The 16,759-nt window shown below is 38.8% G+C and overlaps 3 protein-coding genes and 2 long non-coding RNA genes across 12 annotated transcripts; 4 read left to right on the top strand and 1 right to left on the bottom strand.

The window, feature by feature from the left end:
- The first annotated feature begins 367 nt into the window (after window positions 1-367).
- LOC135630950 (uncharacterized) lies at window positions 368-4,076 on the top strand. 2 transcript variants are annotated; one of them, XR_010494192.1, is made up of 5 exons: window positions 368-1,146; window positions 2,333-2,428; window positions 3,069-3,186; window positions 3,313-3,469; window positions 3,757-4,076. It is a non-coding gene; the product is annotated as an uncharacterized LOC135630950 (long non-coding RNA). The 2 variants fall into 2 exon arrangements; XR_010494191.1 differs by lacking the exon at window positions 2,333-2,428 and having other exon boundaries at window positions 382-1,146; window positions 3,757-4,072.
- An 871-nt stretch (window positions 4,077-4,947) lies between these two features.
- Window positions 4,948-10,346, top strand: LOC135632040 (cyclic dof factor 2-like). 4 transcript variants are annotated; one of them, XM_065140336.1, is made up of 3 exons: window positions 5,227-5,459; window positions 6,960-7,018; window positions 8,366-10,346. In XM_065140336.1, exons 1-3 carry the CDS (start codon window positions 5,375-5,377, stop codon window positions 9,728-9,730), a joined length of 1,509 nt encoding a protein of 502 aa, XP_064996408.1. In that variant the 5' UTR covers window positions 5,227-5,374; the 3' UTR covers window positions 9,731-10,346. The 4 variants fall into 4 exon arrangements, with proteins under 4 accessions (XP_064996407.1, XP_064996408.1, XP_064996409.1 ...); XM_065140335.1 differs by lacking the exon at window positions 6,960-7,018 and having other exon boundaries at window positions 4,948-5,369; XM_065140337.1 differs by having other exon boundaries at window positions 5,227-5,463; window positions 6,960-10,346.
- A 669-nt stretch (window positions 10,347-11,015) lies between these two features.
- LOC135632039 (actin-depolymerizing factor 1-like) lies at window positions 11,016-12,169 on the top strand. 2 transcript variants are annotated; one of them, XM_065140334.1, is made up of 3 exons: window positions 11,016-11,088; window positions 11,262-11,527; window positions 11,801-12,169. In XM_065140334.1, the coding sequence occupies exons 1-3, from the start codon at window positions 11,086-11,088 to the stop codon at window positions 11,949-11,951; spliced, it is 420 nt and encodes a 139-aa protein (XP_064996406.1). In that variant the 5' UTR covers window positions 11,016-11,085; the 3' UTR covers window positions 11,952-12,169. The 2 variants fall into 2 exon arrangements, with proteins under 2 accessions (XP_064996406.1, XP_064996405.1); XM_065140333.1 differs by lacking the exon at window positions 11,016-11,088 and having other exon boundaries at window positions 11,247-11,527.
- Window positions 12,170-12,805: 636 nt separating this feature from the next.
- LOC103975794 (uncharacterized) lies at window positions 12,806-16,545 on the bottom strand. Of its 3 annotated transcripts, none has more exons than XR_010494591.1 (4): window positions 16,285-16,545; window positions 15,026-15,332; window positions 13,171-14,934; window positions 12,806-13,099 (listed from the first exon to the last, which is right to left on the bottom strand). It is a non-coding gene; the product is annotated as an uncharacterized LOC103975794 (long non-coding RNA). The 3 variants fall into 3 exon arrangements; XR_010494590.1 differs by having other exon boundaries at window positions 12,809-13,099; window positions 13,171-13,803; window positions 13,939-15,332; window positions 16,285-16,543; XR_010494589.1 differs by having other exon boundaries at window positions 12,808-13,099; window positions 13,171-15,332; window positions 16,285-16,544.
- LOC135632050 (CBS domain-containing protein CBSX3, mitochondrial-like) lies at window positions 13,247-15,376 on the top strand. Its single transcript, XM_065140357.1, has 6 exons — window positions 13,247-13,365; window positions 13,968-14,231; window positions 14,327-14,408; window positions 14,774-14,847; window positions 14,946-15,006; window positions 15,099-15,376. Exons 2-6 carry the CDS (start codon window positions 13,971-13,973, stop codon window positions 15,236-15,238), a joined length of 618 nt encoding a protein of 205 aa, XP_064996429.1. The 5' UTR covers window positions 13,247-13,365; window positions 13,968-13,970; the 3' UTR covers window positions 15,239-15,376.
- Window positions 16,546-16,759: the final 214 nt, after the last annotated feature.

Below are 16,759 nucleotides of genomic sequence, written 5' to 3'. Positions count from 1 at the left end.
GTCAAGATGAGGATCTGCAGCAGTATACGAAGAAGACTGCAGCTCCTGCAGCTCTCTCTAAGAACGAGGATAAATCTTGTTAGAACCAGAAAGCATAAAACATAAGGTCTGCACATGATAAATAGCTCACAACCCTGTTCTTTCTTCCCATTAAGTATCATATTTTAGCCAGATCCTAAACACAGTCCAAGACATTTATCTGCAATGCTTTGCCATCTACAGCTGACCAAATAAAGTTGATTTTGTTCTTTGTTCTGATGACTAACCAAACATATCAAACGATTCTTAGAGAAATTGATCTGCAGTCTCCCAATTATTCACATCAAACATCTATAAATATTTACCTACACATCCAAAACATATACATATATATGTTCTCGACATGCTCTTAAGAGATAATAGATGTGATTTTGCCTCGGTTTCTGAATGCACAGCACTGGAGTTCTTGACATGCTTTAAGATACGTGTGGACGATATATTCCGATCGGAGGGATATAAACCGACCACGAGGACTGGTCTGCGGAGTTGGTTGACTCTCAGTCGTTGATTCGGACCCGACCCGGTTGCCTTCTATAAATGCCCTCGTCATCCGGAGCACGTGGCATCCACGCGGATGGGCTCCACCGATCTCCTACGGGTGAACTACGAGGTGACGTCACCCCTGACGGTTTTTCTAGAACCGGTGGTAGCCGTCTGATGGGCAATCTTCAAGAGAAACTCCTCGCCGCCCATTCGCCTCTCGAATGCCCTCAGGATACTCCGATCGGGCTTCTGCCGCGGCGCCGGATCCATGTCGAGGATTCGGGCTCTCCTTCGATCGTCAATCGACGCCATAAAGTTAGGTAATGTCGTCGTATTCATCGGAGAAGTCCAGCCTTGAATGGGAAATAGGCTTCTACAAAATCTTTATTCGATCTTGGTTTTGCTTTGGTCCCTGGTTCTTGGAATCTTTATCGATTGCTGTGGTGGGACTGGGAGGGTCAAGATTCTGCTTTGGGGTAGATGATGAAGGGAAGAAGGTGCTGATGGTTCGTCAGTTCTTGCCGTGTAGAAACTTCTAGCTTTTTGAAATGGCCAAGTATTGATTCAAGAAAGAATAAATACGTCTCCGATCGAAGGGAATTGGGTCAGTAATACTGCAAGAAGGTGCGCATTCGTAAGAAAGCTTTCACATTGTCTATGTTTTTGCCCCTACTGGAAAACCTAATCCATGATTCCCACATTTCATGTACGTCGAAATATAGGTCCTTTTGCCATCAACAAGTCCAAATTATTCAATGTCGTTGTCGTATCCACATTGTTCCACATCTAGCAATATGTCTTTTTCAAGAATAAAGTTGTGGGCCAAAGTGACGATGCATCACAAGGGACAACAAATCCTCGTCCCAAGAAAATCGTAGTTGAGTGGCTGACAGAAAATATCCAGCAATTGAGGATATCACTGTCTCCTGTAATATGACTTCTTTCAAGTGTATTTTTATTGCCTAACTAGCATTGCACGAAAGGATCACGATTATGAATTTCTGAAGTCATCACTGCAGATCCATATATTATAAGTTGATTGACCACAGGGTGATGCATTTTTGTGTGTCACTATATTGTAACATGCATGTCTGGTGAGAGTTAAAACAACGTTTAAACTTGGTTGGAATCAAGTAGAACTGTGGACAATGAGCGAGAAAAAAAGTAGAAAGACATTTTGGTAAACACTTCTATGTTGCAGAGCCTTCATGTTGATTCTAAGTGGCATTTGGTTGACCATGAATGATTGAACTCAAAGATGTCAGTTTCCAGAATTAATACTTTCTAAAATGACTTTTAAATTATGCTATTTGCTTTGAAGTTAATATCCACTAGACAGATGTCCAAAGAAATTATAGGAACTTTTATGAAACACTACCTACCAACACATTTCATATCATGGGAAGTTTTGCAATATGCATTGGTTGTTGTAAGCATGCATACAATTATCGGAAATTAGATCTGCTTCTTGCCTGCTTTATTTGTTTTGAACTCGTTAGACTTATACTGTTCTGATGCAGACATGATAGAATAAAATAAATCTGCTCACATGTGCATCTTATTATATTGTCATGACTTAATGACATGAAATTGTTTAATGATCTTAATGCTACTATTAATTGAAAATAAAATTAAATCCTTTGCAATAATTTTTTGATGGCAATTTAAGATAAATAATGAAGAGAAATTTTAGCTGCTTCCAAATTGTTTAACAAGGTTTATTGAAAAAGGGGATACAGTATCTTGAAATTGGTTTAGGACTTTTCTTTTTCTTTTTAATGTTAATTTATAGCCCTGGCATGGAATGTAGATCATCCAATGGCTCCAAGTGAAATATTTGTGTTCAACTTTAATTCAAAGGAGGAGCTGAAGAGGTGGCACTTGTACTCTGATTCAGTTTATGGAGGTTGTATTAATTCTTCAATTTGTTCTTATCTAAACTTAGTAAATGTTTTCATTGTTTTGAAGAATTTTGAAGTGTCGTTCCTAATTGGTGGTGTCTTGTAAGACAGTCAAGTGTAGCTTAGGGTAATATATCTACCGTCCTTAATGGAATCTTGTGTTTAATTTTGGTTAGAAGTCGGATCACGTGACAGAATTTCAACATTTGTATCACAGTATAAGATAGATGGCTAATTTCTGTGATTTTACAACTTGTACATGCCTATTCTTTTTTCCTGAAGCATGCTGCGCCATGGTTATTAATCAATGCAGGATCCATGATATTGTACTACACAGAATAAGATTTTACCTTTAAAATTTTTGGCTTTAATTTAATAATAAGTATTGAAGGTTTGCTTCTAATGGTGGCAGACATGTAAATTTTATCTTTCTTTCTGGACCAAAACTGATTGTAGGCATAGGTTGTCAGTCAAAACACTCATGTTATTCAGGCTGAAGATATCACTGAACTGCATCATTCTATTATTCTACACTGAACTACACTCAGATCGAGTTACAAGAATATGATCATTATTCTATTATTTGAACACAGGATTCTTTAGTTTCAATTTGAGCACAGAATCTGCTGTTTTTTTTTTTTGCAGTGATAATTGCATACAAAGTTATACACTGAGAACTGGGTCAATTCACCAGAGCAGCAGGAAGACAACTCAATGCAAGCTTTTTGTCTTCATTCCCAAGGATCACTGGCATATTGTGAAGGCAAGTTTCCTTCTGTCAATGTTGTTATTATGATGTTGACTAAACATTCAAACCTGATCTCGGTATTACAAGCTTGCAAATCCCTCTAGATCGATATTTACTGACGTGGATAGGCATTGTTATCAGCACAATGTTAGAATGAATCGTCATCGCCATGTCTCTTCCTGTCAATGCTGAAGGTGGTGTTCCTGGTGCTAAATCTGGACCTGGAGATTTCAGACTGGAACTCGATTGGATCAAGGCACCGAGGATCCAGCGTTTTGTGTACAACCCGTTTGTATTTGTAAGTGTTCAGCTTCGGGGTGCTAATAACATAGGCCCTTTGAAAATTGTTTTTCTAGTATAAATTGAAAATTAACCTTTTAATGTATACGTTATTGATATATCACTTTTTCCCTGGAGAACATCATATGCTATTTTTCCCGTTAATTTATGATCTTTGTTGGACGACGTGCTATATCTTTATGGAAATGTTGTCTAGTTTTGAACTGTATCTTTTGTGTGCTCTTCTTTGATCATAACAGACAGGTTTAGATGGTGTTCTAAAACTGATGAGATTGTGTTATGTAGGACTTGATAAGGAGATCCATGGAGCCTGCATAGAGAAATCCAGTTACACTGCCGGAGAACCATTTGCTTTAAGATCTTCCACCTCTGGTGGGAAGTAGAACAAGAGAACAAGAGAAGCAGAACAGAAAGGACAAAAAGAGCGGTGGGAAGTCTCCATGGAGCCGGATTCTTTCTTGTCATCCCATGGGTGGATGCCATGTGATGGACATGGTATCGTGGATTTCTTCCTTGGCTGTGTCACATTGTCACTTATGAAAGGAAAAAGCTAGTTAAACTAATAAATTGAGCCTCTCATCGCACAAGATATCCACTTTGGGACTTATCCTAAAAGTCAGATGACCCAAAAGTCTCGCACGAAGGATAAGTTGTTATTGGTGTAATCGTAGGTTAAGTTTATAGGGTGATTTTTTAAAAGAAAATATTCATATTTTAGGTATTTTTCAATCAGTATTTTCATTTTCGTTTTTTTTTCTAAATAATGATCCTAATTTAAAAATGTTAAATTATCCCTTAAAAAAATTTCGTTAAATTTTTTTGTTTATTTTATTTTTATCAATTTTAGATTGTTACAGTATTTTTGTTGGTTCATCTACAATAATTTTTTTCAATAGTATTTACAGTATTTTTATTGCGATGATCAAAATATTATAATAAATTAATTTTTTTATTTGGATGATGTTGTTCCAAAGTTATTATAAATATCTATTTAGATATGATATATAAAATAATTTATAATATGTTTTGATTTTATTTTGGTTCATTATTAATATTTATTTCTCTTCCAATTCTAATTATGATATTTGGATTTGATCGTTCGCTTCATCTCCTCCAAAAACATTTATAGATATTTAATTCTATCTACCAAGAAAACATATATTTTCTTTTCTTTGTTCGTGTTTAGTATTAATATATTTATCATAATTTTAAAAAAATAAAAAAATTATAGATTCAACAATCATCATATTTCTCTTCTTATGATTTAAAATTATTTTTTTGAAGGATAGTATCAATCCTAACCTCTCAAAAAATATTTCTGCTCAAAGTTTTACTAATGCTGTAAGATTTTATGTTCCATCGCGAATTAAGGAGTTAATTGTTCTTACGAAGACTTCTCGGATTCCTCGATGATTGTTAATAACGTTCTCCTTTTTTTTCTAATTAAAAGAAAAAAGACCGTCGAGGGAGGTCGTCGTCGGGCTTTTCGACCGGCTGTTTTTGGCGGGTTCCGGATGACGTCACCCACCGCGATCCCCAGCCACGAGAATTCGGGGCTCAGAATGCCTCTCCTCGCCGACTCTGACGCCCGCCTGGCGCCCCGGTCACCCCTCGGTCACCGGCGCCTCCCGGTCGCCCATCCCCACCTCCCCTCTGAAGGAATCTTGCTCTTTTTTTGTTTCTCGTATAGCGCGAGGACGACGTGCGATTCGCTTTCCTCTTGGAATCGTTGGGAGCCGCTATCGAACGACGCAGACGACATGTCCGATGCCAAGGACCCGGCGATCATGCTCTTCGGCACCACCATCCCCGCGGCGCCCGGCGCTCCGGATGGGGAAGAGACCGAGGTCGAGGAGGCGGACGCGGAGACCGTCGTGTTACCGGCGGAGGGCCAGGATGTGAGATGAGAAGCCACCCCATCCTCTCTCTGCCTTCTTGTTTCTTTAGGGTTGCATCTAAAGATCTGGTTGTGGGTGGGAGAAAGATGGGTTGGTTCGTTTTCTCCTTTTCCTCGCTCTTTTCTGCCTCTAATTTCTTTCTTGATTCCTGGTTGTAATTTCTCCTTTCCCTTCGATTTTATGTGGCGTTTTTCTTGATAGGGTGATTGCTGGGAGGAATTTATGATTCGGTCGGTTCTAGTTCTTTCGCGTTTTCTCGAGTGAGCTATTTGATGAAACATGATAACCATCGAGGATCTTGCGTCTCGTTAGACCAGAATTACTTGGTTTAGCGACCTTTAATGTGGTTGAGCTTTCTAATGTGTTCATCCGCACAACTTTTGCGCGTCGAGTGCTTATGCTAGCTAGTCCTTGATTTTTTGGACAAATATTAATCTTATTCTTTATGAGGAAAGTACAGATTTGATTCTGTTTTGTTCTTGTGAACATTGTTTTCCTGTTTTCCTAAAATTCTTCGCAAGAGTGAAAGAAATCCTGTTTGTTGTGGTTCTTGTGATTTGTCTCTTACTTGGAGGTATCTTGCAGCTTTGTTTACACCGGAGGATCATGATTCATGAATGAAAGTAGAAAACATGATGCTTTCTTGAACTTTTCTATTTGTAGAAAAGTTTAAGTGATTTGGGTTATGTCCTGCTTATGATGTTACATCTGCTGCACCCAAAATTTAAGTGTGCTTTTGGCTGAATGTCTTCTATGAGAATAAGGCATATTTTCGTCCAACTATTGATGAGACAATGGTAACGAAAAAGAAAAAGAGCATGAGACTGCGACAAAATACACTGTCACTTGAAAAAGTGTTGATTTCAGTCTCTCAGAGCAAGGATGACTTTTTGCTTTAAGGAGAAGCCATCTATTCTATGTTTTTGGTAGGAGGATCTACTTGGCTGATATTTACAGTTGTGCACAAGTGGGTGGCAATGTTTTAGTTTCATTAACCACAACCTTCTGGAAAATTTGGCATGTTAGTTTCGTTAATCATTTTCACTGGAAATACTTGATAGTAGGTGGGTAAAGTTTTGACTCCCATGTACAATATTTAGAGTTTGTTGATTTTCTTTGTGTTACTTGCTGAGTTCCATTTGTTTGAGTATCTTTTGCGTATTAACTATCTCTTAGCTTTTCACTGATTGAGACTGAAATGACCAAAATGTTCATACTCACCAACTGAAATGACCAACATCCTGTCACGGACAAAGTTTTAAACATGATGTTTGATGTAATACTTATGTATGTTCGTGTCTTACTGTTTGTTCATGCTTTGCACAGCATGTAAAGGAACGGTTGAAGGTTTAACAACCCCATTTTAGTTGAGTTTGGTGGTCTTCTTAGGCTTGTAAATAAATGTTGTGCCATGTGGACACTTGTGAGAGATATTCAGTCTGTAGTGGACCATTTTGACCCTTTGTTGTGCAACCGTTCAGAACTTGTAAAGTCTGTTTATAATTTACATTGTTTATGAGGTGTTTTCGGAAATATTTGCTTGTGGATCCTGAGTGAGATGCTTTCTCTAACCCGTTTTCTCTTTTGTAGGTCCTAAGGGACCATGGGAGGTTTCGGGGAGGCTGAACTTTGCGGACGGATACGTAAAGGTGCCGCACGACTTAGGCAAAACCAGCTAAGTCCATGACAATTCGGTTTTAGCTTAGCTTTTGTAGATTTTTTTTTTCCTACAAGAATAGTCTGTTTATCAAGGAATTTTCTTCCATCTACCCCCCTTGACTTTGTTTCTAGGGCCAAAGAAAGATGATGATATAATAAAAAGTCTGTTTATGAGGAGTAAATGTATTTCGCCCATTTCCTGAACATTGAACCTGCTTGATTAAAAACTTGGTTACATGAGGAAGGAGATCATAACCTATAGCGAAATCAGATATCTACAGATCACTTATGCTTAATTACCATTTCTTGTTTCCTTGATATTTAACAAATATGTCAAAGATAGTTGTGTGGAAGATCTAAAGCCGCATACAACTCGGAAAATGTCTGCAGAAAGAGTTAGAAAAACCTTTTATGCAGAGTTGTCTAGCTAACTTTTAGTATCTGATGTCTTGTTTATTTTTTGCCAGAGAAAACACATTGAGGGTCTTAGCCATGTAGTTTTAGGGACAACATATTTGTGCTTTAGATTTTTTGAGATAACTTTTAGTATTGTACACGCCCTGTTGAGATAGCAGTTTAAGTGGATCCAAATAATTCAGGTGTGCTATGTTAGCATGTAGCATTTAATGACTTTATATGACACAAGATTGATATCCTACTTTATGAAGGGGGTCCCTACTAAGAAGAATGGCTAGAATTGTCAGTCAGGAATAGATGGAGGAAGAGAGAAAAGTATTGAATTTTTTAAATTCATTTCATCTAGTTAAAAGGGGAAACTAATTGTAGTTTGCATTCATGTAGTGAAAAAAAATCTAAAATTGCAAGGAAAGAGAATATAGAAAGAAGCTGGGATGTACAACAGATTATGTATAATCTCCCGATTATGTGGGGTTGTTCTCATGAATCTTTTCCTTTCATTTAGCTCTTTTGAAGGCAATACCTTTAGGCAAACTAAGAGTCATCAAGTCTCTTTTTATTATGGTTTCTTATAAAGTGTTCTCAGATCTTGCTCTACCTTTTGCATCACTAATCTTAATCAACTCACCTTGTCTATCAGGTGCATCCGTAAGTCTCCTTTGGATATGTTCGTATCATTTAAAATGAATCTCCCTTATCTTATTCGTTGACCACAAATCTATGTATATGTGTGTATTAGTTGAATTTCTTTGTACAAATATGGTTCTGAAACATCTCATTTGTGCTTTATTAGGGGTAAGCTTTTGTTGTTTGGACTCTTTATTTCATCGTAGTTTTAGATATTGATGCAGTCACTGAAATATGCCACTGAACTTATTCTACAGGATAATTATTTATATTATTTTGATATTATGTTTCAGGATGCATCTAAAGAAGTAACAAATGTGGAAGGCAATGATATTTCAGCTGCAGCACCTGATGAAGAGGATGAAGGTTCACCAATTAGTTCATCTAGTTTGACCAGTAGCAATGAAGAAGACGGTAAAACATCCATTGCAGATGAAAAGAAAGCAGTAAAAAATACAGTGGAAGACACCAAGACTGAGGTTGATTGCTCTGGACCAGAAAAGGTCCTCAAGAAGCCGGATAAAATTCTACCATGTCCTCGCTGTAATAGTATGGGCACCAAATTCTGCTATTATAACAACTATAATGTTAACCAGCCTAGACACTTCTGCAAGAATTGTCAGAGATATTGGACTGCTGGAGGAACAATGAGGAATGTCCCTTTTGGTGCTGGTAGGCGCAAGAGGAAGCATTTGGCATCACAAGGTCATAACTTAGTTACTCCATCAAATGGATTACAATCTGCTCAACTAGAGACTCTTGACTTGATTCATCAGCGAGCTCTCCCGTGTGTGCCTGCAACCCCTTCACAACCTCTGATTGGAAATGGGACCATCCATAAATTTGGTCAAGAAGTCCCTCTCTGTGAGCCCATGGCCACTGTGCTCAAAATCAGAAAGCAAGGCGGACATGCTGATTCTGGCTCGACAATATGTCAAGAAAGCAGGGAGGAACCTTCCCGTGCATCTTCTGCAGCAGCCTCCAATATTTTGGAAAATGGATCTGCTGAAAATGCAATTCACAAGCAGCAAAGTGGCATGCATGTTTACTGTAATGGTCTTGCACCTCTGACTCAGTTGCAGTGTTATCCTGAGTCCTCCTGGTCTTACCCATGGAGACCAGCTTGGAGCAATGTTGCTGCCATGGAAGCTGGTAGATGTTCATCTGAATATCCTTGTAGACCAGGGAATGGCTCTCCAAATCCGATTCGATCGAGTCCCAGAGCAATGATGGCGGCAACACTTCCTTTCTTTCTCATGGCAACTCCACTTTGGGGCTTCACCACTTGGTCCAATGGAACGTGGAATATACCATGGGTTGGATCTAACAGTGGATTCATATCCTCATCATCTTCTTCAAGCGGTAGTGGTTGTTCAGGAAATGACTCTCCGATGTTGGGTAAGCATTCTAGAGATGCTACTTTACAGAGTGAGGAGAAGACGGAGAAGTCCATATGGGTTCCTAAGACTATTAGGATAGATGATCCAGAGGAGGCTGCAAAGAGTTCAATATGGGCTGCCCTAGGTATCAGGCCTCGTATAGGAGGTGTCTTCCAGTCCAAGGCTGAAAACAAGGCGCATAAGTCGGATGCTGCACATGTATTGCATGCAAATCCTGCTGCATTATCCCGATCTCTCTCCTTTCAGGAAAATACATAAAGGGTGTGATCAGAAGTTCTGAGGGAGGTTTTGTTATCATGGATACAATTTGTGAAGGTCAGTACACAGACAGGATTTGTGAACAGCATTGACTTGTATCTAGTAATCAGGATCATGAGATCTGAAAAGAAGCTGACCGCAAAAGTTGCGTGTGCTTCTCATGAAGCCATCAGAGGGAAGGACCAGGATTGTCAACATCATCTAAGACTGTTCAGTAATCCGTGTTGTAAATACGAGAAAAAGGTATTTGTCTCTAAATTTCTACTCCAAAGAAAGTTTATCATCTCCTCCGCCGTGACTGGTTTAGCGAACCAACAAAGAAAGATTCAGCTCATAAATGTTGAACAAAAAGAATGGCTTCGGAACTCAAGTACTGAATCTTGAAACCATATCCTTCTAGTAGGGAGGCGAAAATGTACTTGTGTTTTTGTATGGTTCTTGGTTTTTTTTTTTTTTTTTTTTTTCCACTTTTTGTCTTTTAAGGCTCACTTTAAAGTTTGTATGAATATAGCAATATCAGATGTCTGGTTCATCTTTGTTGTCCTACAGAGTCTACTTCTTTCACGTATGTAATGAATGGTTTACCGAAGACGTTTAAGTTGTTCTTCAGTTATCATATTCTTGTGGGTTCCAAGTTTTATGTGCATTGTGCATTCAGTGTCCCAACCGAACATACTGCTTATATTGTGTGTTAAAAGTTGGAAATGTGTATGTTAATGTTCTTCACCGATCAAACCACAGGACTGGGGTCTTATGAAATTATTTTCCTCTTATTTCTCGAGGAGTTGGTGAATAGCTATTAAACCTGTATTCCCACTGGAAGAAGAAGTCTGATTTCACTTCAAGCAGCTGCATCCAGTAATTGTTTTTTGGGGACTGCAATTTCACCAACTTCATCATCTATCATCTAATGTCATTTTTCATTTGTTGCAGTGTCGTTCATTGGGCTTATTATTATAAATCGTGACATGCATCACAGCTCATGGAATGCCGTATCAACAATATCATGTCGGAAAAATCTGAACTTGTTACGAGGTAAGATTGTGCACATCAATTCTTAGATTATATACGAATGTGTACATTATATATGTATAGTGTGTGCGAAAGGTTCGGTCAAAAGGCCAAATTACTCATCGGCCACCGCCATGGACGTGGCAGCATGCAAGTGCTTTGCGGATGGTCTTCGAACTCTCTCCTCTCCCACCTTTCCCTCCTCCCTCCACAGCCATCTATTTCTCCTCATTCCAAGGATCATTTATTCTTCTCTCTCCCTCTTTCTCCTGTACTCACTCCTTTTTTCCTTCCTCTTCCTCACTATCCCCTGGGGCTGGCTCATCCCTCATCGGCAGGACACCATGGTGAGCCTATCTTCCTCATACTCCGAATGCATTCGTATAACCTCTCGTGAGAGCATTAGCATTAATGAAGGCTTTGCTTGTACTGATGAAGTCGAGTAGAACGTGTATCGAGAATTACCAACTGTTGTTTCTTGTACCGATGACTGATCACGATCTCAATGTGCATTGCCAAGGCGAATTCGGCGTCGGGAATGGCGGTGAGCGATGAGTGCAAGCTCAAGTTCTTGGAACTCAAGGCCAAGAGGAACTTCCGGTTCATCGTCTTCAAGATCGAGGAGAAGATACAGCAGGTGAAGGTGGAGAGGCTCGGCCAGCCTGGGGAGAGCTACGACGACTTGACGGCATCCCTGCCGGACGACGATTGCCGCTACGCCGTCTTCGACTTCGACTTCATCACCGACGAGAACTGCCAAAAGAGCAAGATCTTCTTCATTTCCTGGTAGGCAGAATGATCCACAAGACATGGCCGGATGTTGTGCGGGGTGTGTGTGTAGGTGTGTGTTTGGCACATCGAGCACATAACTGCCATAGATTTCCGGCAAACGCATAGTCATTAGAACTCAGAGGACAACTGGTGATCCTTTTCCGCGAACCAGCAACAGAATAAACGCGAGTAGAATCACAAAAAACCATGCAATTTGCATGATATACGGAGTCAACTCGTAAGCAATTAATTACAAGCGTATTTACGCCATTTTTTTGCTGTAAGCAGGTCTCCTGATACCTCGAGGGTGAGGAACAAGATGCTGTATGCCAGTTCCAAGGACAGATTCAAGAGGGAGCTTGATGGCATTCAAGTGGAGCTACAGGCAACCGATCCCAGTGAGATGAGCATCGACATCATAAAAGGAAGAGCTCTATAAATCTGCCACAATCCAATTGTTGGTCAATCATTTGTGATGTGATGAGATCGGGTGCTATTAACCATGTTAAAGAATGTGGTACTGTGTTGCCTTCCCTCACTTTCTTCATCGAGTTTCCATATCATGAATGCAGCTTTCTCTTGTCTCTGAAGCCATTTATATTTGTAATTTAACTAAACAATTCAGAGACCACACCAAAATTAATTACCATCTTCAATGCCCAACCTGTGCTAAGCATCAATCAAAGTACATACACTACAGAAGCTGATTCGTATGATCAGAGATGGGGTTTAATCTTGATGACAGCACTTGAACCAAGTTTCAAGAGTGCCGTGGATGGAGGAGATGTGGTTGTTCTGATTGCTGGCTTCCTCTCCCTCTTGGTATTCTTGAATTGATGATGACACAACTTTTTCTTGGGGAAAGGGATTGATGCCATGCCGTGCATCGCAGAGTCATCTGAAAAAGTATCTATATCACCGCATAACCTATAATCGAGCTAAATCTCGACTACTTATCTGAAGAGTATTTGTTAATCTTCGATTCCTTTAAACTTTAAAATTATTTTGATTATTTATATGAAGTTTGCGTTCGATAAACCATCGACTCGATATCATTTTTTAATAAAAGTTTTGACGAATGAGAAAATTTTCACCACCAAACAAACATAAGATTGAAACAAATAATATATATTACTTGTAAAGCTTAATTACTAATTATAAGACTTAAAACAATAGAATAAAAACATGACAGAAGATTTATAAATGTGTAAGAACACATATTATCTTTGGACAGTACTTGGATGCTCTTAACAGATTATGGATCGTTATCATTTTTGGTCTCGAGAATTTATTACTGAATCTCCTTATGAGATTTAGATAGCAGACAACAAACTTTGGGGACTTCTTATAGTAATTGGGTTTCATTACTCCTGTGGTTATACAAGTAACAAAGGCCAAGCACAAAATTATCCAAGAAAATATGAAAAAAAACATCTAATATTGATTGATATCGAGAGGACACTTTTCCATTTTATATAACGACCACATAGCTCAAAGTAGAAGCTTCCGAGAAAATGAAGATCCTTTCCATGGCTCAAACCCCGACTTTGCCTGCTTTGCTTCGTCCACACGTCGGTGTGAAGAAACCTGCAGCCATGACATTGAAAATTGTTCAAAGAGAAAGGAAGTTTTGCAGGGATGGAGATTCCAAATTTTACCTCAAGGGAAAGGCTAAGAACCAGTTCCTGCAAAGAGGGTGTAAGACATGCCTTCTTGCAACACATATGACTCTGCTCCAGGCATTTAAGCATCCATGAGAGAAGCTTCATGGCCTTCACAACCTCTGCCAGGGGAGCAGGCACATATACCATTTTGGTACCCTCACCAGCTGCAGCTATCCCTCCTGAATCAAGGTAATAACAAGGTTTAGTACATTAGTCTGATGGCCATCTGCACAAACCTCATCGAAAGTGTCTATTTGATGCTCAGCATGAACACAAGTCTCTAATCCAACACATCTGTTCAGTGCAGCATATTGCATTTTTTTCACTTGAGAGGCTTAGATGAACAAAAGGCTCATGCCTGCAAACATAAAATTTCATGTCACAAACACAGGCATAAAAAACATCATATTTCAATTCACTATCATCAAGCCAAAGTCGCCGTGACTTCCTTCTTGGTTACTCATCATGTTGCATGGAGGGATTAGCAGAACATTCCAGATTTGCTAACTTAAGTCCGACTTTCTCCTTGCTCTAGTTTTTCAAAGCATTGATGAAATTTTGAATAACCAACATCCTAGTTACGTTTGGCGATCCATATGAAGAATTGATCGACATAGTCTCAAATATCTAAACACAAGAAAATAGGTGCAGTTAGCTGAATTTCCAGATCGGTAGACTTTGTCTCTACTCCTGTTTGTTAGACAAGGCTACAGATAAATCATCCATAAGTAATCCATAACCAAGAAATCATTCAAATCTTACCACTGAGTTTACATTTGATGCACCAACAGGTAATGCAAGGAGTAGCTAAAGCAATACAGGCCCATGGAAACCGGCTCAAACATGCAGTTCTACAGCACCTCAGATTCACGGATGGCTTTTACTGGCCTAACATAGTCACACGTTTTGAGACTGCTATTTCAACTCCTAGAATACCACATAAAGGATTGGAGAACATAACAGTATATGAGCTTCTGAAAGCAAAGGGAGAAGAAGAAAAAGAAGCAGTATATTGGTGTTGCACGAGTGATACAGTCTATGATGCAGTACAGAATGTATTAACTCATTCAATTTTGTTAGATGTCATAACATACAACACTCTAATTTGATGCATCGCAATAACACTTCCAGCTGAAAATTTAATTTGCAGATGACACAACACAATATTGGAGCCTTGGTTGTGATAAAGCCAGAGGATGAAAAACTGCTTGCTGGTATTGTCACTGAGAGAGGTAATCAGAATTCACTTGTTTGACCACCAAGTAATCCAAAATATTGAAATCAAAACCCTTGCCTTTAGTTGATGATCAGTTATCATGAGAAACATTTCAAGGGCTACAAAATTATTGTGATATAGCAAAACATGATGCAAATCCCAATATGACAAGATAAGTCCTAGGACATAGAGACATTCGAGTTATATTGTAAATATACTATCCAAGTCTGCAAAATGTGTACCATCACATAACTCAGAATCATTACAAAATAAATCAATCCCCTGACAAGGACAGAGAAGAAATAACAACAGGAACCTTAAACTTCGGTTCAAATCAAAGTGATTCTCCATTTTGTTGTTCTGAATTCACATTTGTTACAGATTATCTACGGAAAATTATTGTGCAAGGAAAATCTTCCACAGCAACAAGAGTCGGGGAAATAATGACTGATGAGGTATAATCTTGCACTGCACGTAAGCTTGCATTTCCTTATAACTCGGACGGTTGCTCCTATTTCTTGGTCTTCTAACATTATCTTTTGCTGTGTTACAGAACAAACTCATTTCTGTGACTTCCGATACAAACATTCTAAAAGCTATGCAGCTAATGATAGGTAAATATTTGATTCTTACTTGTATGGATTCCTCCCAAAACTTAGTAAGAATTTAACAAATACATGATACATGTGATCTTCTATTTTGGCAGACCATCATATTCGTCACATGCCAGTAATTGACAAGAAGGTAGTTGGCATGATCTCAATCGTAGATGTCGTTCGAACAATAGTAGAACAACAACATGCAGAAGTGAAGCATCTGAATGAGTATATCAAAGGCAATTATTAATACAATATGGTCATCCATACTTGAACATTTACCGTAGCAAAATCTCTGTGCTGCAACACCATGGTGTTTGGAATCATCTTCTTCACTTGGCGATCTGTTTAAAGGTTGATAAATAATTGTTCAACTTCTTAGAGTTAATATAGATGGCAAACAAGCAATGCAGATAGAGGAATCACCATACTATGTTTCCCTATACAAAACTCAAGTTACACTATTCAAGATTACCAAGAACTTGCAACATAAAATCAACTTGATTCAACCAAATGATAGAGTAAAAGATTTAACAGTTCCCTGTAGAATTAATTCAGAAACTAAATAGGGTTTTGCACCATTGCAATGGTCCAAGCTTACGAAAGATCATAGAAGTTGACATCTTCTAGGAAAGAGGCATATTTGATCATGTTAAAGCTAAAGATGGACAATAATTTGGACTCATGAGCTGATTTGAAATGATGTAATATATACATATAGTTACTGCAGTTCTCGAGAGAAGGCAAGTCTAACATGCAAAACTTGTTGTTCAATGTGTTGGCAACAAAAGGTATCATGGAACGGTGCTACCTCTTCAATTTTCATACTTTCTAAGACTCCTTACAGTTGAATAGGTGATGAATTCTTTTGGACAAAAATGACATGGATCTCCACTTTAGTTCTCTGTCTTGAGGGAGTGAAGGTGAAGTAAAAAATAAACAAGCTAATCATCAGCCGCCCCCGCTATAACCCACAAGAAAAAGATTTCTATTTTAGCTAGAGGAATCTATTAATTGATGAACACATTTTCGCATTTAAGGGGAAAAAGTTTGAAACTTTGCATCTTCTTAGCCAATCCTTTACCAAAAAAATCCAGAAAATTCACGTTTTGGGCTCTTTCTTCCACCGAAAGTTGGGATGCCGATTGTTTTGAAGAAAGTGGCAAAAGAAAGATGATGATCTTACTCACAGAAGGGAACCAGATAAAAGAGATGTACAAGAAAACTATGTTATCTAATTTGGGGTTTAATCGACCGATACAAATTTATGTTGGGAAAAGCTGAGAAAAATCGGACCTTGGAAGAGATTAAATCAAACATAGTAGAAAAAGAGTGTTCATCGTGGAAGGAGATGACGCCATTGCCGGGCTTTGCGAGAGCTGAACGCCAGGTGTCCTTCTTCGCCATCTAAAGGAGATCGTCGTTCACTACGAGCTGCGGGCTCCCTCTCTGACTCCCCGCCGCCGCCCTCTCCCGCTCCCCTTCCGTTTCCATCACCTTGCCTGCCGTCCACCTAGTCACTCCCGCGCTCTCTGCGCGGGTGTCGGCACCGAGAAGAATCCCCCGTCGCACCCTGCTTTATAGATACAAAGTCCTCTCCCGTGTCAGCCGATATAGAGCGACATATCTCCTATACATCTCGGTATCGCCCCTTATTTAAACAATATAACGATATTATATATCTTTATTTTTTAAAAAAGAAATATAAATTTGTTTTTTTTTTTGTTTTTTGTTTTTTAAAAGAAATATAAAAAAGAAAGTGATATCTCCA

This window comes from Musa acuminata, chromosome BXJ3-2, assembly GCF_036884655.1.
Source record: "Musa acuminata AAA Group cultivar baxijiao chromosome BXJ3-2, Cavendish_Baxijiao_AAA, whole genome shotgun sequence".
Taxonomy (NCBI): domain Eukaryota; kingdom Viridiplantae; phylum Streptophyta; class Magnoliopsida; order Zingiberales; family Musaceae; genus Musa; species Musa acuminata.
This window is presented reverse-complemented; position numbering and strand designations above follow the sequence as displayed.

What these genes read in the sequence shown, in the direction of transcription:
- LOC135632040 (XM_065140335.1), top strand. Translation starts at nt 4,986, where the DNA reads ATGACGTCACCCACCGCGATCCCCAGCCACGAGAATTCGGGGCTCAGA. An exon ending in TACCGGCGGAGGGCCAGGAT is followed by an intron (nt 5,370 to 8,365) that starts GTGAGATGAGAA and finishes ATTATGTTTCAG; the next exon opens with GATGCATCTAAAGAAGTAAC.
- LOC135632039 (XM_065140333.1), top strand. Translation starts at nt 11,247, where the DNA reads ATGTGCATTGCCAAGGCGAATTCGGCGTCGGGAATGGCGGTGAGCGAT. An exon ending in AAGATCTTCTTCATTTCCTG is followed by an intron (nt 11,528 to 11,800) that starts GTAGGCAGAATG and finishes TGCTGTAAGCAG; the next exon opens with GTCTCCTGATACCTCGAGGG.
- LOC135632050 (XM_065140357.1), top strand. Translation starts at nt 13,971, where the DNA reads ATGCAAGGAGTAGCTAAAGCAATACAGGCCCATGGAAACCGGCTCAAA. An exon ending in GGGAAATAATGACTGATGAG is followed by an intron (nt 14,848 to 14,945) that starts GTATAATCTTGC and finishes GCTGTGTTACAG; the next exon opens with AACAAACTCATTTCTGTGAC. An exon ending in AGCTATGCAGCTAATGATAG is followed by an intron (nt 15,007 to 15,098) that starts GTAAATATTTGA and finishes CTATTTTGGCAG; the next exon opens with ACCATCATATTCGTCACATG.